This window comes from Panthera leo, chromosome B2 (assembly GCF_018350215.1).
Source record: "Panthera leo isolate Ple1 chromosome B2, P.leo_Ple1_pat1.1, whole genome shotgun sequence".
NCBI lineage: Eukaryota > Metazoa > Chordata > Mammalia > Carnivora > Felidae > Panthera > Panthera leo.
Window position 1 is genome coordinate 41162524 of NC_056683.1, and position 23591 is coordinate 41186114.

The window sequence follows — 23591 nt, forward strand, 5'->3', positions numbered from 1 at the left end:
TTTTCTCTAGCTTACTTTATTATACGAATAGAGTATGTAAAATATATAACATACAAAATATGTGTTAATTGACTATTCACATGAGCAGTAAGGCTTCCAGTCATCAGTGGACCATTAGTAAAGTTTTGGGGGAGTCAAAAGTTATGTGCAGAGTTTTTTTTTTTGTTTTTTTTTTTTAATTTTTTTTTTTCAACGTTTTTTATTTATTTTTGGGACAGAGAGAGACAGAGCATGAACGGGGGAGGGGCAGAGAGAGAGGGAGACACAGAATCGGAAACAGGCTCCAGGCTCCGAGCCATCGGCCCAGAGCCTGACGCGGGGCTCGAACTCACGGACCGCGAGATCGTGACCTGGCTGAAGTCGGAGGCTTAACCGACTGCGCCACCCAGGCGCCCCTGTGCAGAGTTTTGACTATGCATAGGGTGGGGGATAGGGTGTGTTGGTGACTCTAACCCACACATTGCTCAAGGGTAAACTGTATTTCCCTCACCCTAAATCATGCCAGTTCCCAGTACTAGGTTACTAGGGACCACCCCTATAGTTTACAGCTGACCAAAATTATTTCAGACTAGCCAATCCTAAACTGTTCCTTCTGCCTTGCCTTGCCTTTTCCATGGAAAGCCCAATAAAGGCCATGAACTGTGCTCTGCCTCCTGACCAATGCTGGTGCTTGCTCTGTGGCCCTGCATAGTGTATGGTGACCTCTCTAGGATATGTGAGTATTAAGGTTTGTTTATTTGTCTGTTTATTTTAAGTGTAAATTTGGCCATCCTTCCACTCTACAGATTGTGAATTAACTAGTGACCACTGAGTTCCTCCTCTCCCTCTCCACCTCATATTTGCACCTGGCTGTCACTCCACTTACTAACAACTCCCCCAAAGTAGAAGGAAGCAGACAGACTTGTACCCTTGGCCTCATTTTTTAGAAACTATGGGATAAAATTTCTCTGGGAATCTAGGTGAAACTATAGGGCCAAATTATACGGACTGGAGAAATAATTTGTTTCAAATGATTTTTCCTCCTCTGTGTTCCGGGGAAAATGTAAATTATTTGGTTGTTTGTGACAGTCAGAAATTATCCTGCTAGAGCGGTGACTCCTTTGCCCAGCTTTCAGTGGAAAATTAGGGCACTGGAGTGTTATGAAAGTGAGGGAGCCACATCCTGCACCACCTTCTTCAGATGGTCAGTGGAAACTTGGGCCCTCCCAGTGTGCCTGAGCACCAAGTTGACCATGGATTAGAGTGGAAGATGGCAAAGGAAGAGTAATCTTTAACAGAAGCATTAAATACCCCTCTTACCCTCTTTTCAGAAGTGGCCTTTCTAAAGAGTCCTCTTGGTGTGCCTGGGTGACTCAGTTGGTGAAGCGTCCACCTTGATCTTGGCTCAGGTCATGATCTCATGGTTCGTGAGTTGGCAGTATAGTCTGCTTGGAATTCTCTCGCCCTGTCTCTCTCTGCTCCTCCCCCACTCATTCTCTCTCAAAATAAACATTTTTTAAAAATTAAAAAAAAAAAAAGAGTCCTCTTGTCCTCTGGCTCTTAGATCCCCACACTTAACTTCACCCCATCCTGCTTTGTACACAGGCAATGAAATACACTTTAGCTCAGGCGTCTGTATAGAATGATGTATTTATTTACAGTGGCTAACATAAACTTGTAAACATCTGCCTACTTGCAGATACCTCTGTTGTACTGCTTAACTGTCTTCTATATTTCCTGCCAGTAGATAATCAGATGTAGTGACTTGATCAGATTCAAGTTAGATTTTTTGACAAGAATATTTTATTTTTCATAAGGAAGCATACAGTGTCTGGTTGTCCCTCTTTTTGTGGGTTAGCAGCCATTGGTGATCATTGCCTAAATGATTCATTAATTATTAGTGGTTGTGGAATGCAAATCTCCATTTCTTAACTTGCAAAAATAGGAACACTAATTCCCGACATTAGAGATATGAGGCATCTTACTGAGATTAAATGGGGTAATCATAGTTATTTGTTGAGCTATTTTTTAACTTTATTTACTTACTTAAAAGTTTATTAAAATTTTTTTAATGTTTATTTTTGAGAGAGAGAGCACACGTTAGTGGAAGAGGGGAAGAGAAAGAGACAGAGGATCCAAAGTGGGCTCTAAGCCGACAGCAGAGAGCCCAATGTGGGGCTGGAACTCACAAACCACAAGATCATGACCTGAGCTGAAGTTCACTGCCCAACCGACTGAGCCACCCAGGCGCCCCAGAAACTTATTTATTTAGTTTGAGAGAGAGTGCGAGTGAGCGGGGGAGGTGAAGAAGCAGAGAGAGAGAATCCTAAGTAGACTCTAAGCGGTCGGTGTAGAGCCCTATGTGGGGCTAGATTTCATCAACCATGAGATCACGACCTGAGCCGAAATCAAGAGCTGGACACTTAACTGACTGAGCCACCCAGGTGTCCCTTTTGTAAGGTTCCAGTACCATGCCCAATAAACAGATATAAAACTAAGATGAAGCAATAACTTGTCCAAGGCAGACAGCCTTTCCTTTGCTGTCCTGCTTGCCACTCCCTTGCGGTGTATTCAACAAACTTCTATCTCCCTTAAAAAAAAAAAAAAAAAAGGAAAAGGAAAAAGAAAAAAGAAGTAACTTGACTGAGATCACACTACTAAATATTGGTGGAGTCAGGATTTAAATCCAGGTCCATCTAACTACAGAGTTCATGTTCTTCCCACTGCTTTTCTAAAATGTATTTATTTATTGTGGGACTACTCTAAGCAAGGCACTTGCCCTAAACACTTTATTCAACTCTCTCAGTAGTACCTTGGCATTGGTATTGTTGCCCACTTCGTACAGGCAAAAATAAATAAAAAACAAAACAAAAAAACCCTTAAGTTCAAAGAGGTCAGTAACTTCCTCAAGGTTATGCAGCCTTGGAGTAAAGAAGTAAATGGCCTAAGAATCCCTAAGTGGCATTATACGTCCGTGTACCTCGCACGTTGTGCTTCTCAGTTCTGTAAGCTTTAAGAATTAGTGCAATGCACGTGCCTGCTAGTAAACAGGAGACAGATGGGAGCTAGTACTCTACCTGAGCGTGAATAAATGACGTCGCAGTAGAGCTGACATCAGTTCCTATGCAAATAAGGTAGCGTAAACCCGCGGCAGGGTGGGACTGCAGCGCCGGCACGCCGGCTCAATGAGACCTTCGGCGGCAGAGAGAAGTGCGCACGCGCGCAAAAGCCTGGCAAATGGGCGGGGCAAAGGGTGCAAGAGAGGTCATCCCGCCTATAGGGGGTGCCAAGCGAGCCAGGCTAGCACCCTAACTCAGCAGCAGACTCTTTTGCATTCACCAGTGCTCGGGATCTTGGAATCCGGTGGCAAGTAGCTTCTCCAGGTCAGAAGTTCCGGATCTCTGGGGGCAGAGACACAAGAGAAGGGGAAAAGCGAGGTCGGGTATGTAACCAGCCCAGAAATCCGCCCGCTCGGGGGAGCCAGACTACTTCCCTTTGAGGTAACGCGAGAATGGGCGGGGTCTAGCCTCCGCGCCAAAGCGAGGGGAGGTCCCGGTTCGGGGGCGGGGTTAGAGGCTGGCAGACCCGGCTGTCAGAGCCCTCTGACACCACTCCGGCTTCTTGGTTAGCGCCCCCACTCCGTCTCCCAGGGTGTCGGCTCCCTGCCTGGACCTCGCCGTTGGGAACACGGATTCCCCTCTGTCTGGGAGGAACCTTTCCTCCCTCCACCTCGGCTTTCTCCACAGGTGAAGCCTCCATGGAGCGGCTCCTGGCCCAGCTGTGCGAGACCAGCGTGTTGCAGCCGCTCCCGGTGTGGGAGGGGGACACCACGGGCCACTGCTTCACCCAGCTGGTGCTCAGCGCCCTGCCCCACGCGCTCCTCGCCGTGCTGAGTGCCTGCCACTGGGGCACCCCGAGGTGGGTAGAAACAGGTGCGAGACATCTGTCCATGTGTGCCTGCAGACCTCACCTGAAACCCGCATATCCGAGGCAGTTTAACCAGAATAGTGAGGTCTCCGGAGTCGGGCAAAAATAGAATAGGATCCGGGCATTAGCACTTTGCAGCAGTGTGGCTCTTTTGGGTCAAGTTACCGGTCTCCTTTGAGCCTTATAGCATTATTGGGAAGTTAAATCAGATAATGCTTTTGAGCATATAGCGCCGTGCCTGGTACATTTTTAAAGGCCAGATGCTTGGTAGAAAGCATCACTTCTGTAGATTTTTAGATGCACAAACCCAACTGCCATGAATTGGAGGCATAATTGAGTGAACAATGTTTTTAGACGGAAAGGATAACTTGTGTTGAAGTTGTAGGATCAGTTTATCACCACCACTTCCATGTATGAAAACTGTGTTCCTTGGGGCTCCTGGGTGGCTCAGTCAGTTAAACCTCCCACTCGATTTCGGCTCGGTTCTCATGGTTATTGAGGTCAAGTCCTACATTGGGCTTTGTGCTGACAGTGCAGAGCCTGCTTGGGATTCTCTCTCTCCCTCTCTCCCTCTCTCCCTCTCTCCCTCTCCTCCCCTCCCCCCCCCCCCCGCTCCTCCCCTGCTTACACTGTCTCTGAAAAATAAATAAGTGAACTTAAAAAAAAATTTTTTTTAATAAAAAAGAAAACTGTGTTTCTAGACTAAGAGAGGCATGTGTAACCAGCTGGAGAGGAAGCAGTTAGTAGAAGAGAAGAGCAAAATCAAAACTTTAGTCTTTCTGGGTTTGGGTCTCTAAGGTGCAAGTGCCAAACCCACTTTGATTTTGTATTTATTTCCTGTATGACTAGATATGTCTAAAGTTACTGTTACTCTGGCTACTGACAAGGCAGGAGAGAAATCTAGTCTCTGCCGTTGAGAGTCCCTAGTCTGATAGATGGAATGTGTCCCTATCCAAGATCAGTCAGGGCTTATGAATCTCTCCCTTCAGGAGGAGAAATTTGGGATCTGCTTGGTCGGGGGGGGCAGGGGGGACTCTTGATTTGTATTTTACACAGAATGAGACAGAAGTCTAGAGAGGGTTAGTCAGTTAGCACAGACATCCAAAGCCTGCTCAGAGGTGTATCTATTAAACACAGTTCTTTGGGAACTCACAGTCTAAGGAGCAGGCAAGAACCAGACATTTTGTACATTGCTGAAAAGGTTTAGAGAGATCCAGAATCTCAGACAAGAAAAGACATTAGAGGGCTTTGAGTCCAGACTCCTTACTGCTCACTGTAGAAATGAAAATGAGATGCAGAGAGAGAAGGAGACTTGCCCAAGGTGTTAAGACTGGCTGATGGCCAGCTTGGGACCTCCAAGGGCCCAATGTTCTGTCCCCACATCTTAGAAAATAAAATTCTTAAAGGTTGACTTATATTCCGATATAAAGCACACCACATAGCTGTGGTTAGCTGGACTTTTTAGAGGCAATCCAAAGCATGCTAATCTACAGTTAAACTTTTTCAGTAATCCAGCCTTGCTAACAAAGGGAATAATAGATTTAACCTCACTGTGTGAACCTTCAAGGCATTCTAATATTCACTGCTACAGGTGTGTTATCCTGTACTTGGTTTTCAGTGTAGACAGATCACCCTTTTGTTTGCTAAAACTGTTTTTTGCATGCCAAGAAGATAGAGACAAAACTAAAAAGATGTTTTTCTTCAGCAAATGGAGTCACGGAATATGATATATACCACCTTCTACAACCACTGGAAAGACAGAGAGTAGAATATTCTGAGGCTTCATAAAATTTAGGGTATAGTATAAGAGTGTAGAAGCCATATATAAGTTCATCTAATAGTGCTTCAGGTGAATTTAAGGGTTATTTTAGGTAGATAATTTTATAAAAATAAATACTCATTCCTTGGTTGTTATCTGTGTGAAAATTTAGGATTTTAAAACCTTTTTATTTTCATTTAAGTAATCTCTGTACCCTACATGGGTCTCAAACTCACAACCCCAAGATCAAGAGTTGCATGCTCTTCTGACTGAGACAGCCAGGTGCTCCTGGGATTTTTTTTTTCTTTTTTCTAATTAGTCTTCATGTTCCACACAACCTTAACTAAAAATTGTTAGTTTCTGTGGCAAAATAATGGTCAGAAATTATATGGGTAGATTGGAAAATGGATTAGGTTGTGACAGGGAGACTTCCTGGAGGAAAAGCCCTGAATTTCAGAGTAAAATGGGATAGAAATAAGGTGTACAAGGCAGGAAAGGGAACTGACTACCTCTAGGTAAGTGAGTTATTAGATTTAATGTCTGGGTCTCAGTCGGCCATTATGTGCCTCCTTTTCTTTTGCCCCCTTGTCTCTAGGAATCCAGATTACATCCTGCACTGCAGTCCTGGCTGGCGGCTCCGACTTGCAGCTTCCTTCCTGCTCTCCGTCTTTCCACTGCTAGACCTCCTTCCAGTTGCTTTGCCACCAGGGGCAGGCCCAGGGCCAATAGGGCTAGAAGTGCTGGCAGGGGGCGTGGCAGCTGTGGCCTGGACCAGCCACTGCCTGGCCTTGTGGGTGTTGGTTCATTCCCCTCATGGCCACTCCCGGGGACCCTTGGCCTTGGCTCTGGCTGCCTTTCTGCCAGCCCCAGCCCTAGTGCTCACCCTGTTATGGCATTGCCAACGAGGCACACTTCTGCCCCCACTTCTCCCAGGACCCCTATCCCGCCTATGCCTTCTCATCCTGCAGCTGGCTGCACTCTTAGCCTATGGACTGGGCTGGGCAGTCCCTGGGGGGCCACGGGAGCCCTGGGCCCAGGAGCCCCTCCTGTCCCAGGAACAGGAACCTGAGATAGCTGAAGATGGGGAGAGTTGGCTGTCACGCTTTTCCTATGCCTGGCTGACACCCTTGCTGTCCCGAGGGGCCCGTGGAGAGCTACGGCAGCCCCAGGACACTTGCCGCCTTCCACACAGGCTGCACCCCACCTACCTGGCTCGAGTCTTCCAAGCATGCTGGCAGGAAGGGACCCAGCTGTGGAGCGCCCTGTATGGGGCCTTTGGGCAGCGCTACCTGGCACTTGGACTGCTAAAACTGGTGGGGACCATGCTGGGATTCTCGGGGCCCTTGCTGCTTTCCCTACTGGTGGGCTTCCTAGAGGAGGGGCAGGAGCCACTAAGCAATGGCCTGCTCTATGCCCTGGCACTAGCTGGTGGGGCTGTCCTGGGTGCTGTGCTGCAGAATCAGTATGGGTACGAGATACGGAAGGTGACACTTCAGGCACGGGGGGCTGTGCTGAATATCCTGTACCGAAAGGCTTTACAGCTGGGGCCCAGACGCCCTCCTGCTGGGGAGGCCCTGAACCTGCTAGGTACCGACTCTGAGCGGCTACTCAACTTTGCTGGGAGCTTCCATGAGGCCTGGGGCCTGCCCCTGCAGCTGGCCATCACCCTCTACCTGCTGCACCACCAGGTGGGCGTGGCCTTCGTGGGTGGTCTGATCGTTGCACTGCTACTGGTCCCTGTCAACAAAGTGATTGCCACCCGCATCATGGCCAGCAACCAGGAGATGCTACAGCACAAGGATGCGCGGGTTAAGGTGAGGGGCTACTTGGGGTCCCTCAGCAATCCGGAGACCCCGCCCAGCATCCTGGTCCCCAGGTCCTCCCATGCACAGTGCCTGAGGGCGTTAAGATCTCAGACTGCTAAGAGCTAGAAGTTAAGAGCTCAGACTAGAGAAAGACAGACATGGGTTCAAATCCCAACTCTACCACTTACTAGTTTCATCATACCAGACAAGTCACTTAACCTCTTTGGGCCTCTGTTTCCTCATCTAAGAAATGACCATAATTATATTAGGTAACACTGGATACAGGGCAAGTCACAAAGTAAGTGAACTAAATGAACAGGGCCCATTAGTAATACTATAGTATTAGCTTATACAGCAATCCTAGGAGGTAGGAAGTAGCCTGTCTGGACCAAATGGGTTTTTAGTATTAGTGCTAGGACCCGAGCCTCCTGCCTCCTCATCTAAGGGCACAGACCATCCCGTAGCCATAGTACAGAGGCCTAGGAGAACCCCAGCTACCTCTAAGGGGTGGGTTGTGGGGAAGGGAGTAGGTCAGTCTTCGGTCTAGACCAACGCTAGGTGAGGAGGGTCTGGCTAAGTCAATTCTGGGTTCTGCAGTGACTGAGGGATGGCAGGCCTGGAGCTCCACACAGCATAGTTATCAGCCTTTTCTGGGAGTAGCTCGGAGTGCTAACAGGGAGGAGGACTCTCATAGTTGGTTATGGCCCAGGGCCTCTTCCCCTACCCATGACAGCTACAGACTAGATCTCCAGCACCATCTGGGAAGACTCCCAGTGCCAACCTGGCTTGCAGGCTGGGGATGTGTGAGTGTTGGGATCCAAAGAGTTTATCTGGCCCTTGCCCATCTTGCCTGGGCTTGTTGGCCTGTCTGACCCTGGGTTTTGTTGTGGCCTCTTACACCTGTATACTCTAGCCATGGGCCATACTGGTGACTAGCTCCTGAAACCATCTTCTTCTGGCTTTGGGAAGTAGTCTTAGTCCCTCATCTCATGGAAGGAGTGCTTTTACCCCAGTGTGGTAACACCCCTGTAGTTTCTATCACTTCATCTCCTAGGAAGGTGGGGGGATTCCAACTCTGACTTATTCCCTGCTGGAGCACACATGGAGGAGAAGTAAAAGACTGGCAGGGGAAGCAACTCGGGGCTGAAAGGGATTTGAAGGCAGCGTTTCAAGTTAGGGCTGAGGTGGGAAGAAAACCAGGGCTAGGAAGTACAGAGTATCTGGGAGCTTGGAGTACTTGGCCTCCTCTGTTAGGAGCTTGGGGAAGACTGGGTAGAGGAGAATGGACACACATGAGCAGTATTTCCACTTCACACTGCCCTCTGGTCTCTATCCCTAGCTCATGACAGAGCTGCTGAGTGGCATTCGAGTCATCAAGTTCTTCAGGTGGGAGCAGGCCCTAGGGGCCCGAGTAGAGGCCTGTCGAGCTAGAGAACTGGGGCGACTCAGGGTCATCAAATACCTGGATGCAGCCTGTGTGTACCTGTGGGCTGCCCTGCCGGTTGTCATCTCCATCGTCATCTTCATCACCTATGTTCTCATGGGGCACCAGCTCACTGCCACCAAGGTAAGGGCCAGGGAAGGAGGGGATGGCTGTAGCACAGTGTGGAGAGAGGCAGCAGCCAGAGACTGCAATGGAGTTGGGAGGTGGGCTCAGACCCTTGGGACTACTGGGAAGGAGGATCCCTGGCTGCCTTACCCTTTTCTAACCAAGCGGGAATTCTCTGAAGTTTCTGGGGTCTCAGATCTATAACCCTTTCTCCTCTGTAAAGGCATTCCTTTTTTTTCCTCTCTTCCTTCTCTGACTTCAGGCCCAGTCTCCATGTTAGGTCCCCTGATCCCCATTCTGATACTTGGGCACAAAAGGTCCATGATGTAGTGCTGGCTCTGGCCAGGGCCAGATGATGTCTGTCCTTAGAAATTCTGAGAGGGTCTCAGAATGTGCCAGGCCTCTGTGCTTATCGAGGTGCAACCTGGATCCCTGGAGGAACATCTGGGATTTCTAGGATTCTGAAGTGACTACCTTTGCCATCTCTGACCCAAGGATTTTCCAGCCAACCCCTCAGTTCTGCTGCTGCTGCCCTGTTCTTCCGTCCACACACCTGTCCACAAGGCCACCCATAGAGCAGGCCTTCAGATAGCTCCTGGGCTTCAGGTGATGCTTCATCCCCTTTCTATCCTACTTAGGTGTTCACGGCATTGGCACTGGTGCGCATGCTCATTCTTCCCCTCAACAACTTCCCTTGGGTGATTAATGGCCTCCTGGAGGCCAAAGTGTCCTTGGACCGGATTCAGCGTTTCCTTGACCTTCCCAACCAGAACCCCCAAGCCTACTATAGTTCAGGTAATGGGAAGCTGAAGGGAAGAACCTGGCACACGGTGAGGAGGGAACTGTAGCCCCGAGGATGCTGTACATAGGTGCTGGCAAGAAGAGCCAGAGGCAGCAGAACCCAGGCAGAGCAAGTGGCCATTTCCTGGGGGAGAATCCTCAGACCAAGATAGGCTGAATTAGCACTGGGCAGGTAGATACAAGACAAGCAAGCCAATGACACACTCCTGGTTTACCCTCCCCAAGTAGGTAGATTGTGCATTAGAATCCCAAGTTGAGTGCCTTTTTCCCTGTTTAGATCCCCCCACAGCGCCATCTACGGTGTTGGAGCTGCATGAAGCCCTGTTCTCCTGGGACCCAGTTGGAACGAGCCAGGAGACCTTCATCAGTCACCTTGAAGTGAAGAAGGTTTGTTGGTTAGACATCCTAGGGGAGTCCCCAGATGAATGAGAGAGATGCGGACTCAGTGACAGATAAGCAAGGATGGTGCCAGTCGTAGCTAGGTGGCCTACGTCTCTAATCACTGAGGGAAAGACTGAAGGGGCTGTGGTGAGCAGGTCTACACTTCTCTCTGACCACCCTCCCATTAACACAGCTTTCTCAGAGTTGTCCACTCTCTCCCTGGTCTTTAGATAGGTATATCCTCCTAGTGCAGGCCAACAAGTATGTCTGTCTCTCCATTGTCCCTCAGAGGCCAGCAAGTTGAGAACAGACCCCAGAGCTTATTCAGCATCTGCCCCAGGCTGGGACCAGGGGAGAGGCCCAGGAGTCTCTTCTGAGAAGGATTTTGCAAAGAGGGTAGATAATCCTCTATTATCCTGGTGAAAAGGAATCACACCTTGTGACTCACACCATAGCATACACCTTCAGACAAACACTTGAAAGAATATTCCTGGCAGGACAGTGACTTCTGTTTACCCAACTTCTGAGTTTTCACTCTTTTCTGACCCCTATCCAACCCTTTGCCCCACAGCTCAACCCAGCATTCTCTAGTCTCTACCACATTTGGCTCACATTTCTGGCATGGGCTGTATATTTTGTTTTTCTTAGTTCAGGCAAGACAAGGCTGGAATTTTTCAAAGGAATTTTACTAATGTGTTGGTTGGGGCTTTTTGGATATAAGTCATAGAAACAGGAGCTAGCTTAAGCAAACAGGAATTTATAATGAGGATATAAAGATGAATTGCAGAATCCAAGGGCATGCATGCAGCTGGATCTCAGCAGCAACCCAGAACCAGGACTCAACTCCTAGAACTTTCCTTCTGTCTACTACTCTCATCTGCCTCCTGCTTCTCTCAGTGGACTTGCTCTCCACTGAGCAGAAGATGTGACTGCAGACAGCCCTCCCACTTACAGGCTAAGCCAGAAAGAGGGAGAATTCCCAGGGGAGGGTCTCAGCTTGGTCTGGTGGCCACTCAGAGACGGGTCAATACTGGCTGACAGATTGGGGGCATTATAGAGCTTCTGAGAGCTCCACTTCTTTCTTTAAAAAAGGGATTTTTTTTTCCTTTTTGTGCAGGGAGATAGCCCCATGAATGTATGTTACCACTAAGAAATGAAGGGAGAACAGAAAATTTGAAACTGTAAATCACAGAAATGGGCATCTGTGCAAAGTACTGCCTTTTACTCTGAGATAGCAGAAGTCTAGCCACAGGTGGACATAGTTAGCCCAGCATCCAGGCCCCAAAGCCTGGAGTCCCTCCCCTCCCCTCTCCTTCTGGGCTCCCTACCTTGACCTTTCCTTGGAAATTCTGGGCAGATTTCCTCCCATTCTCTCTAGCACACTCTCTGGCTTCTCTCCAGAGGCCCTTCACACAGACAGTGAAACTGATCACTCCTCTGAGTGGGGAGTAAAGCACTGTACTTCTCTAGGTGCTGCACAGTGTCTCTGAGGCATAGCTCAGCCTGAGGGCTGGAACATTCTTTCCTTACAGACTAGTGGGGGCCCAGAGAGAACCCTCTGTGGAATGTTTGGCAGCCCAGGGCCTCAGGAGGGAGACCTGATGCTTACTGTCTGGCTTCCTTGCAGGGTGCCTTGGTGGGCATCGTGGGGAAGGTGGGCTGTGGGAAGAGCTCGTTGCTGGCTGCCATTGCTGGGGAGCTCCACAGGTGAGCAACCTCTAGTGCCCCGCTGTCCTCAGCTTTGACCTTCAGCAGACACTTGCCTAGCCCCTGCCATGTGGTGGACACCATTTTAGGGTCCAGAGATGCCAAGAACAAGACATTGTCCTTTCTTGGGAGAGTTTTCAGTCTGGAAAGGGAAAGGCAGTCAAGAAAGTGAGTTATAATCATCACACCAAAGTGTTGCAAGTGGTATAATAGTGAGTGAAGAAATAAATGGAAACATCCTGCGTCAGCCGCTATTTCAGAAAATGTGGTTATGCAGGGAGGGATCCAGAGAGGAGCAGAAGTATGAAAGAAGGGCTTTTGTCATGAGAATGAGTGAGTGCAGGGTGGTGGCCATGCTCTCCTCTGAGCTTCTGAGCACATCCAGATCTGACAGCTGCTTGGCTGTACCCAAAGAGCAATTTCTTCCCTTCCCAGACCAGAATGACCCCCCTCCCCCAGCCTCATTAGGACGCCTCAACCTCAGTGGCTGCCAATTCAGAGACCCATGTGACATGAAGGGGGACCTGATGTAGAAGTCTAGAGACTTCTAGACTGATGGCAGTCTAAAGAAGCTTCTGGGGGGCAGGGGCTGGGTATGGAGGGACCCAGTGGGAGCTGGCTCCCCATGCTGCTGGCCCTGCTCTATGCAGGCTGCATGGACAGGTGGCAGTGTGGGGGCTGTCCAAAGGCTTTGGCCTGGCGACCCAGGAACCGTGGATCCAGTTTGCCACCATCCGGGACAACATTCTCTTTGGGAAGACATTTGATGCCCAGCTGTACCAGAAAGTGCTAGAGGCCTGCGCCCTCAGTGATGACCTCAGTGTGAGTGCCTGGCCCTGAAACCTCCTGGCTACCTGCTCCCCCATGTCCCTGATACCTCAAGTCAGAGACTTGCTTCTCTGGGAAGGGGTTGCTTTTACTCAAGCACCATTAACCAAAGACTGGCTGTTAGGTTTGGTCCTCCCAGAGTGTCCAGCTGCGTGGTTCCCCCTTCCGTGTAGGACCCAGAGCCGTGGTAGTGATGGGGTGTTCCACACAGCCACTGAGGGAACCCTGAGGCCTCTGAGGCTAGGGGAGGGTTCCCTCTCAGGCTTCGCCCTACATAGGTTTGGTTCTGATTCAAGAGGCTCCTCCACCTCCCACTTAGAGAGAGGCTTAAGAGAGTCAAGAGAGTCAAGGTTACTCCAGGCAAGTCCATTAGATCCCCTATATCCTATGTACTAAATTTAGAGGGATGAGATTCCAGATTTCTCCTGTGACTTTCCCACTCAATCCCATGTTCCCTGTAGGACTATTATCACCACTACCCTGTCCAGGTAAATGTGGAACTTCCCTGGAAATGAGGACCTTTAACATTGACCATGGGGTATCCTATGCCCATGTATCATTTGTTTCTTTTTCCTTTTTTTTTTTTTTTTTTTTTTTTTTAGTTTATTTATTTATTTTGGGGGAGGGGAGGGACAGAGAGAGAGGGTGAGAGAGAATTCCAAGCAGCCTCTGCATTTTCAGCACAGAGCCCGACTTGGGGCTCAATCTCATGAACCATAATATGGTGACCTAAGCTGAGATCAAAAGGCAGATGCTTAACGCACTAAGCCACCCAGGTGCCTCATATCATTTGTTTCTACATCAAGCATTTCTCAGATGTCTGCTGGGTACTGGGAACTGTTCTAGGCACTAAGAAAAAAGATGAATTACAAAGCTGTTCCCTCAGAAGGAAAAGCTGTCTGGTAGACCACAGGTGCTTCCTCTGGTATGGGTATCCCTTAGCTAAGGAGACCACTCCTGAGGCCACAGGAAGACTTGGGGTACATTCCTTCTCATTCCTTCTGGAAAAACCTATGAAAGCTATCACACTGATTTTGCCCATCATCATCCTTGCCTGTTAAAAAGGCAGGGTAGTGAGTGGGACAGGGTGGTTAAAAATCTATATTCATGTCCTACTACTTACGAGCTATGGAACAACCTTGGGCAAGGTAGTTACTCTGAACTTTGGTCTCATCTGTGAGAGACAAAAAATACCAACTTCATGAGGTCATGGGGATTGGATTATTGGAATTATGGGTTATCCCCTGTGGCTCGCTCACCCCAAATTCAAGTCTCCTCAAGCTCCCTGGCTCTCTTGACCCCCTCTACCTCTTCCCTGCAAAGAGATGGAGTAGAAGGTATTGGGGAGCCCACTGACCAGTGCTGGGGGGCCTTTTCTGTCAGGTCCTGCCTGCTGGGGACCAGACAGAGGTGGGGGAGAAGGGTGTGACCCTCAGCGGGGGACAGCGGGCCCGGATTGCCCTTGCTCGTGCTGTCTACCAGGTAAATTAAAGATAGGGGAGTCTGCAGTCTTGGAGGGAGGGGGGGTGGAGATATTTTCATTAGCATCTGGTTTCTTTCCTCTTTACTTAATGTTCCTGAGGTGTTGGGCCCTTGGCCACCCCATCCCCCTTTTGCAGATTGAAGGCAGAATTAAAGGCCCTTTAAAAAGCATTGTGTAATTTGAATTGCTGGGACCCAGCAAAGGTGAGCACAGGCCTTGCTTGACTGGAGGGAAGTTCACCCTCAGGCCTTACCTCCTTCTCTTATGCTCTAAGGGTAACCCCTAGAGTTCCTCTCAATTGTCTTCTCTACCTCAAGATTGTGTCCTAGGAGAGGTCTGGGTTCTAACCAGAGGACCTGGACTTGGTGCCCATTGTGCCCCTACCTCTCCCTAGGAAAAGGACCTCTATCTCCTTGATGACCCTCTGGCTGCTGTGGATACAGATGTGGCCAACCACCTGCTGCATCGGTGCATCCTGGGAGTGCTGAGCCACACCACGAGGCTGCTGTGCACCCACCGCATCGAGTACCTGGAGAGGGCGGACGTGGTGCTGCTGATGGAGGCCGGGCGCCTCGTACAAGCCGGTAATGTGGGCCACAAGGGTGGGAGCCCACCCAAGGAAGAGAGCCGTCTGCCCAGCTGTAACAGGGGAACAGGGGCAGGTGGACTGTTACATGTAGACTCTGCTACCTCCTCCGTGTGTGGCCTGGGCCCCTGTCATCCTTCTGTCTCATGAAAGACCCTGTCCTGGCTTCACAGAACTGGTGTGAGGCAAGAGAGGAAGAGAGAAAGGAGCACGCTGGCGCAATGCCAGTGGATTTGGGACTTGGGCTGTGTAACTGGGTGCTTTGGGAACACAGAGGCCCAGGATCTCTGAGAACACTCTTGTCCTTTGAGAAGAGAAAGCGATCAGGTTTAGAATAGTCTTTTTATTAAAAATACACACAAACAAAAATCAACAAAAACCCCACCTCTGATGGATTATTATCCAGCGAGACATGACCGTCTGCAAGTTCACTAGGAGAGAAACAGGAGGAAATGAGGTTCCACCAGAGTTTTAGAAACTTCATGTGACATGAGGAGAAAGCTCTGTAGTTAGGAGAGGTGACTCTGGAAGAGTGCTCATGGGTGGCTAGGACTGTCCTGGGGGTGAACATTTTCTGTCTGTGCTGCTTGGACTGCAGACACAGAGAGATGGACTTGAGGGTCCTGCTCAGAGTCTGGGGGTCCAGGGCAGGGCCCTGCTAGGGAGGGTCAGGGAAGGGGTCCAAAGAGAACGGGAAGTGAATTGGCAGGTGCATTGAGAAGGGCAGAGTACATACCCAGGACAGCCCCATGCTGATCTCCCTGCTGCCTTCCAGGGCCTCCCTCTGAGATCTTGCCATTGGTGCAGGCTGTCCCCAAAGCCTGGGTTGAGGATGGACAAGAGTCTGACTCAGGTATGGCTCAGGGGTGAGGAAAGAGCTTGCCTGTCACCACCATACTGTAGAGCTACATTTTCCTCAAAGCTCCCCTGCCCGTCTGCAACCCTGAGGTTTAACTGTTGTCCTGCAGACATAACCCCCCATCCCCACCCCCCACCTCTCTGATCCTCACAGCCACAGCACAGTCTGGTCAGAACCTGGAGAAAACAAAGGCGGGGCTGGAAGTGGAGAGGAACACATGTGGCCGCCTGCTGCAGGAAGAAAGCAAGAAGGAGGGTGCTGTGGCCTTCCATGTGTACCAAGCATACTGGAGGGCCGTCGGCCAGGGCCTGGCCCTAGCTATCCTCCTCTCGTTGCTGCTCATGCAAGGTTGGAGTGAACCCCAGAGCCCCTCATCCCAGCACAACCAAGGTCCCCATCACAGCCATCACTTTGTCCGGATACTTACAAAGCCCTGAGACTCACCAGGCAGGGGCAGCAGCTGAGAGAGTCCCAAGGGCAGGAGGGGTATACTCTGAGGCCATCTTCTGATTTGTACCACACCCCCCCACCCCCCAACTAGCCCCGAATCTGCAAATGCCAGATCATGCACTCCTCAGAGCTAAAGGGTGATAGGCACACTGAGGAGGACATGGGATAGTTGCAAGGTGAGGAGGGCCAGGGGGGTGAAGAAGAGTAAAAACCAGAGTCCAGGGCAGAGGAAGGGGGTATTTGAAGGGAACAAAAGAATGGGTCTCACTTACAGCTTTTCCCTCCCAATCCTCACCCAGCCACAAGGAATGCTGCTGACTGGTGGCTCTCCTACTGGATCTCTCAGCTGAAGGCAGACAAGAATAGCTCCCAGGAGGCACCAGCCCCCAGCAGCCCAGGATCCATGGGGCTTCTCTCTGCCCAGCTGCTCCTCTTCTCCCCAGGAAGCCTCTAGTGAGTAGCTGGGGCTAGAGCAAGCCTGGCAGTCTCCCTGAGGTGTTGCCAGGCAGGGCTTGAGAGGTAGGGGGCTGGTGTTCCAGGGGTGTGTCTTCTGGTGGGGAGAGCTGGCATGGGGGAGGGGAAGGGACCCCTGGGGGGCCCTACTTTTGGTTACCCACAGCCCCGTCCTCACCACCCAGCACCTCAGTGTCCCCACTGCCGAAAGCTGCCCCCAATGGCTCTTCAGACATCCGTTTCTACCTCACCGTGTATGCGACCATTGCCGGTGTCAACTCCCTCTGCACCCTTCTCCGGGCAGTGCTCTTTGCAGCGGGCACCATCCGAGCGGCCGCCACCCTGCATCACCGCCTGCTGCGTCGAGTCCTTATGGTGAGGGGATGGGAGGGTGGGGGTGGCATGAGGGAGCCCTCTCAGTATCTAGGCTCCATTGGGGCCCCATCCTACCTCCTAGTCCTCAGAAAAAGATAGCCCTCACAGGAGGGTGCAGCACTTGACTCAGAAGGCCTGGAGAGCCTTCTACACCTGGAGAGCATCTACCTAGGTTCAGACCCAGTTACTTAAGCCTATAGCTTTCTCATCGGTAAAATGGGGAGAAGAGAATCTTTCTCAGAGTCACTTCTCTTCTGGACTTCAAGTGCAGAGGCCGGAGTTATTCATGGAACATAGGACACCCCTTAGATCATGAAAGATCCTTTTTTAATTTTTTTTATCTGCTCCCTTTTATCTGCATACCCTATTTCCATTTCTGTCCTTTCCTTGATAAGCAACCATTCTAAGTGTGGTTAGTTAGTATGTGTCTTTGTGGGATTTGAAAAAAATTTTTTAAATGTTTATTTGTTTTGAGAGAGAGAGAGTGAGAGAGAGAGCACGTGCATGGGGGAGGGATAGAGACAGCAGGAGAGAATCCCAAGCAGGCTCCAAGCTGTCAGCACAGAGCCCAATGTGGGGCTGGATCTCACAAACCGGGAGATAATGACCTGAGCTGCTATCAAGTGTCGAGAATCGGATGCTTAACCGACTAAGCCACCCAGGTGCCCCAGTATATATCTTTGTGTTTGTCTTTTTGCAAATGCGTATATTTTGTGTGCCAGCATTTTTATAAATTTCTTACAGTTTCTTACAGTTTCTTACATTTCTTACAGTTTTTATTTAGGACTGTTTCTAAGATTGATCCCTGTTGCTATGTGTATATCTAGTCTGTTGCTGACCCTGTAGACTTACGAGGATTAAATTAGTGCATGGAAAGTGCTTAGAATAGTGCCTGACACATACTACTCAATTAGTAATTATTGTTAATGATGTTGTTCTTGTTATAAAGCCCTTTTATGTCTGTTACCTGGGTCTCATAATAACCCTGTGAGGTAGGTACTGTTATCCCCATTTTGCAGGTGAGGAAACTGAGGTTCTGAGAGTGAAGTTACCTGGGCAAACCTAGTTCTGTGAAGAGCCAGGCCGTGAACCGGGTACTACATAGGTCTTCCTGTTGCCTGTCAGGGAGTAGCTGCCCACTGTTCTGCCTCTCCTCCAAGAGCAGGGCATCATCAGGCTGTGATAGAATTCCTTTCTTATAAACTGGCTTTAGGAGGTGCTTCTGAAAGTCCTTTGCCCTAGTCCCCTGCCCTAAGAGGATTGTTCCCCAAGTAAAGGCAGAGAGTTGGGGGGATGGAGAAGGTGAGGAAAGGGACCGGCTGTCTTTGAGACAGTCCCTCACAGTAGCCATCTAAACAGCTGGTGGTTGCTGAGCACTTACTCTAGGCCAGGCAGGCTGTGCTAAGCACCTGACTGCTGTATGTGGCTTTCAATCCTACCAGCAGCTTTGGGAGCTGCCATTCTGTTATTATCCCTGTTTCTGAGATGAGAAACAGGGGCCTTTAAGAGATTAAGCTCCTTGCCTGGAGTCTCCCAGTTACATCTAGTAACTGGAAGGGCTGGAATCCGAATGCTTAGCCATGAGATAATACTGACTTTGACTGCTGTCCTTATCACTCTGTGCACCCACGGGTAATCAGGATGTTCCTCCTGACATCTAACAATCTCACTCACTGGCCTGAAGTCCCCGTCTTCTAGCGAAAGACTGGCTCCCTGCCCTTGAAAGGGGAGTAGGTATGTCTTGCATGGAGGTAGAGGAATGGCCAGGATAGCCTGTTAGGGTCACCACTGGCCAGAGGGATGGGATAGTATCTTTCCCACCCTGGGGTAGTCTCCCTCCAAGCTCCACATGCCCCTCCTCTCTGCCCCCAAACTCTGGGAACATTTTCCTATTCTGTACTCTGGGCCTTTGTCCCCACCCCACCATCCCCCAGTGCTGTTCCCAACCCCTCTTCTGCCAGGCCCTGCCTTTGTGCAACCACACCCTCTCTCCCAGGCGCCAGTGACTTTCTTCGAGTCCACACCCGCGGGCCGGGTCCTAAATCGCTTCTCCTCCGACGTGGCCTGTGCAGATGACAGCCTTCCCTTCATGCTCAACATCCTGCTGGCCAACGCAGTAGGCCTGCTGGGCCTCCTGGCTGTGCTGGGCTCCGGCCTGCCCTGGCTGCTACTGCTGCTGCCACCTTTGAGCATCCTCTACTACCGCGTGCAGCGCCACTACAGGGCCTCGTCCCGGGAGCTGCGGCGCCTGAGCAGCCTCACGCTGTCTCCCCTCTACACCCACCTGGCCGACACCTTGGCTGGCCTCGCAGTGCTCCGGGCCGCCGGGGCCAGTCACAGGTGTATGAAGTCTGCCTCTCCCAGCCACGGGAAGTGGGGGAGGGATGAGGTGCCGAAGGAGGGGAGAAGGACCCCTGAGAAGAAGGGCACGTGGGTGCAGTGCCCTAGGGGAAAGAGGAAGGAAACAGAATAAAGGGATAGTGAGGCCAAACACTGGCCCCTCTATACCCCTGAGGAGAGGCCTTTGGGTGTGTAGATCAGCTCCAAGAAAGACGTGTTTCGGGGAAGAAGTCTGGATGGGTCAGTGCAACAATGGAGTGGCCTTGCTTCCCTCCTGGCCTTCACCAGGTTTGAAGAGGAGAACCAGAGACTCCTGGAGCTAAACCAGAGGTGCCAGTTTGCTGCCAGTGCCGCAATGCAGTGGCTGGACATTCGGCTGCAGCTCATGGGGGCCACAGTGGTCAGTGCCATCGCGGGCATCGCCCTGGTGCAGCACCAGCAGGGCCTCGCCAACCCAGGTGCCACCTCTCCCCTCAGAAGCTTCACTCTCACCTCAGAAGCATGTTGTCCCCTCACTCCAGACCTCTCCCCACCAACATTTCACCTCCCACCCAGAGGTCTTGGGAGGAGTGTTGTGATTCTCATTGCCTGCATCGTAGAGTTGAGGAAACTAAGTCCTAGGGAGAAACTCGCCCAGGTGGTGGTGGGTCTGGGACTAGAACCGAGTCTTCTGATCTTCACCCCTTTCCTGCTCTTCCCCATCCCCAGCACTCTGTCAGGCCCATCTTCCATGGTCTTCCCTTGCAGCCTCTCCAGGCCCATTGTGCTCCCTTGTGGCCAGCCTCCTGTGGTTCCTATCTAGGTCTTGGTGTCTTTCTGCTTCTCTGCTGGCTTCCTTTACATGCCCACAGTCCGTGGTTTGAAATTCTCCCGTTCTGCCCCACCCCTGCTCCACATGCACCCCTGTGTGCAGGCATCCCTTAGTGGCTTGTGCTCCTCTCCCCTAGGACTGGTGGGCCTGTCACTATCTTACGCACTTTCCCTGACGGGCCTGCTCTCGGGCCTGGTGAGCAGCTTCACGCAGACAGAAACCATGCTGGTGAGCGTCGAGCGACTGGAGGAGTACTCCTGTGACCTACCCCAAGAGCCCCAGGGCCAGCTGCCACGGGTAGGCCTGCATCCCCACCCCAGGCCTGGGCACTGGAACCCTAGAGGACCCTCCTACCCTCCTGACATGCCCCATCTCTCCCCCACTTCCTTTCCTTTCCTTCCTCACTATCTTTCTCAGCTCCTCTCACGTCCCCATGTGATCCCCCATTCTTCACGGCTTCCCTCATCTTTGTGCCCATCGAGAGGGCCCCGTCTCTGTGGCATGCGCCCTTTCCTCTTGCACCAACCCTTTCTCTTTATTCTTCTCTCCACTCTCCATTGCCCCTCCTCCTCCTGATTTCTTCCACCTCACCTGTCTCCCTCTCTCTCCCACCCACGGACCCACCAGCTGGGCATCGGCTGGCTGACCCAGGGGAGCGTGGAGTTCCAGGATGTGGTGTTGGTGTACCGGCCAGGGCTGCCGAATGCCTTGGATGGGGTGACCTTCCGCGTGCAGCCTGGAGAGAAGTTGGGCATCGTGGGCCGCACGGGCTCTGGCAAGTCTTCCCTGTTGTTGGTGCTCTTCCGGCTGCTGGAACCTAGTTCGGGGCGAGTGCTGCTGGACGGTGTGGATACCAGCCAGCTGGAGCTGGCCGAGCTCAGGTCTGGGGGAGAGAGAAGAAGGGAACCAGACTACTGGCACTTGGAGGAAGGTCCAGCTAGGAAGGCTATATATCAATTCGGGGTGGCCAGGGCCAATCAGGGGCGGGATGGAGCATAGGGCAAGAAGGTGAGGATGGCGAGCTCCCGGTGATCAGGTCCAGACTTATAGCTGTGGTCTCAAGGTCTGCAGTCTGACCCAGGCCCACCTTTCCAGCTTCACCTTCTATTTCCCAGCACATAGCCTCTGGTTGAGACCCACCAGTCTGTGCCTCCTGAACCCGAGCCTACCAAGGGCAGTGCCCCATACTGATGCCCTCAGCTCTGATGCTCAGCAGGCGGTGCTTGGGACAGCTCGAGACCTGGGCCAGTTGCCCCTAGCCACAAGTGGCCTCTTCTGGGGCTAATCATCTCCTTACCCCCAACCTCCAGGTTTACCTAGTATCATTTTTGCTGGGTTTCATGGTATGCATGAGGTAGGGCAGCTCTGTCTTCTAAAGTCCAATACTGATCCCAAGGCCTGGCTATGCTCTTCCTGTCTTCTTTTTTATTTTTTTAAATTTTTTTTAAAATGTTTATTATTTCTGAGAGAGAGGGAGACACAGAACCCAAAGCAGGCTCTAGGCTCTGAGCTGTCAGCACAGAGCCCAACATGGGGCTTGAACCCACGAACCGCAAGATCATGACCTGAGCTGAAGTCAGACACTTAACCGACTGAGCCACCCAGGCACCCCTCTTCCTGTCTTCTCTTACCTGTGGTGGCCTTATCTTATAGCTCCACCATATAGCTCCTCAGGACCCAATTCCAGGCCCACCTCCAACCTTGAAGTGTCCCCTACCCATTCACACTCTAGTCATTCCTTGCCACTGCTGCCCCAGTGGCTGCTGGAGTCAGGCCCACACAGTTTATCTCACTCCTGCTCTCAGTGTCTTGTACCTCAGTAAGATGTAAGTTCCTTAGAGTCAAGGCCTTGGATGTCTTTGATATTCCTCATAGCACTGGCACAGATCTAAGTATGTGGCTGGCCAACTCGGGACCAGAGTGGGAGTTATGTTCGGGTCTTGCCCCAAACTTTCCCAGAAGGGCTAGCTAAAATCCTGTGCTAGGAACAGAAGTGGCCACATCTCTAGTCAGGACTCCATGTCCTGTCCCCACCTTATCCCCCAGATCCCAGCTGGCTGTCATCCCCCAGGAACCTTTTTTGTTCAGTGGGACTGTTCGGGAAAACCTGGACCCCCAGGGCCTGCATGAGGATAGGGCCCTGTGGCAGGCCCTGGAGCAGTGCCACCTGAGTGAGGTGATCATGTCCATGGGTGAGTACTAGGTCCTACCCTGTGGTGGTAGGAAGGAGCAAGGAGGGAGCAGGATGAGGCCCGGGACCTGGGAGTGAGGATGCTGTGCCTTGCAGGTGGTTTGGATGGTGAGCTGGGTGAGGGAGGCCGGAGCTTATCCCTGGGGCAGAGGCAGCTGCTGTGTCTGGCCAGGGCTCTCCTCACGGATGCCAAGGTAAGGCAATAGGAGGAGATAATTAAGAGGGCCCAGAAGAAGGGAGGGGACAGTCAGGGTGAGGAAGTGAGCTGGGGAGAGGTTTTGAGAGACTAAGACAGCTTTCCTTTTAGAGCTCGAGGTGGGGGATCTGTAGGCTGGGCTGGGCTGGGCCTGGCCAGGAGGGATGGTGCTTAGGTCGGAGCCAACGCTAAACCTCTTCCTCCCTTTCCTCCCCAACCGTCTCCACATGTTCCAGATCCTGTGTATTGATGAGGCCACGGCAAGTGTGGACCAGAAGACAGACCAACTGCTCCAGCAGACCATCTGCAAACGCTTTGCCGACAAGACAGTGCTGACCATTGCCCACAGGTGTGCCCGCATCCAGAGTGAGAATCTAATCAGGGACTATGGTGACATGAACCCAGAGCCTCCCTTCTTTTCAGGGACCCCAGGGCTCAGGGCTCTGGAGATTCCAATCCCCTGTGAATCTCAGCTCCTCGTTCTCCAGGCCCTTTATATAGTAACACATTGTCCAAGGGTATCTCCAGCCAGGAGCTAACGCCTGTGGGGCAGACCTGTGCTGTCCAGGGGACAACAGGAGGGACAAGCAGCTCAGCTTTCTTCTTTAGGGCCTTGTCCTCCACTCCCCACTGACCACCTTCTCCCGTACAGGCTCAACACGATCCTGAACTCTGACCGGGTGCTGGTGCTACAAGCGGGGAGGGTTGCGGAGCTGGACTCCCCTGCCGCCCTGCGCAGCCAGCCCCACTCACTGTTCCAGCAGCTGCTACAGAGCAGCCACCAGGGATCCCGCTCCTCTCCCTGAGGGCCCTGAGCCTGACCCCCGTCCCACAGTCTTATCCTGAGCAGGTACAGAGGTGCTGGCTTGCACCTTGCTTACATTGTCCTTTGTGGCTCTACCTCTCCCTCATTTCCCAGAGGGGAAAAGGGGACCCTGGGTTCTCCTTTGGAAACTGTGCTTTCTTGGGGAACATAGTCCTGAGGCTTCCCCAGAGCCAGGCCTCTGCTCTGGCCATCTTGCAGCTGGGACTCCAGGCAGGTTTTTCTGGCAAAGGAGCCCACGTGCACTTTCAGAGTTTTATTTGATAAAATTTCCATCTTACAGTCTGT

The 23591-nt window shown here is 51.5% G+C and overlaps 1 protein-coding gene across 7 annotated transcripts; it reads left to right on the forward strand.

Annotated features, from left to right (window-relative positions):
* Positions 1–654: 654 nt before the first annotated feature.
* On the forward strand, positions 655–23585 carry ABCC10 (ATP binding cassette subfamily C member 10). 7 transcript variants are annotated; one of them, XM_042938849.1, is made up of 22 exons: positions 661–715; positions 3726–3897; positions 6261–7479; positions 8810–9037; positions 9658–9814; positions 10098–10207; positions 11829–11908; positions 12559–12730; positions 14120–14218; positions 14614–14803; positions 15581–15658; positions 15818–16012; positions 16414–16567; positions 16753–16942; positions 18939–19282; positions 19571–19740; positions 20230–20390; positions 20721–20974; positions 22140–22285; positions 22381–22478; positions 22717–22829; positions 23133–23585. In XM_042938849.1, the coding sequence occupies exons 1-22, from the start codon at positions 661–663 to the stop codon at positions 23284–23286; spliced, it is 4539 nt and encodes a 1512-aa protein (XP_042794783.1). In that variant the 3' UTR covers positions 23287–23585. The 7 variants fall into 7 exon arrangements, with proteins under 7 accessions (XP_042794789.1, XP_042794788.1, XP_042794783.1 ...); XM_042938850.1 differs by lacking the exon at positions 661–715 and adding an exon at positions 3228–3479; XM_042938851.1 differs by lacking the exon at positions 661–715 and adding an exon at positions 3228–3421.
* The last annotated feature ends 6 nt before the right edge of the window (positions 23586–23591 follow it).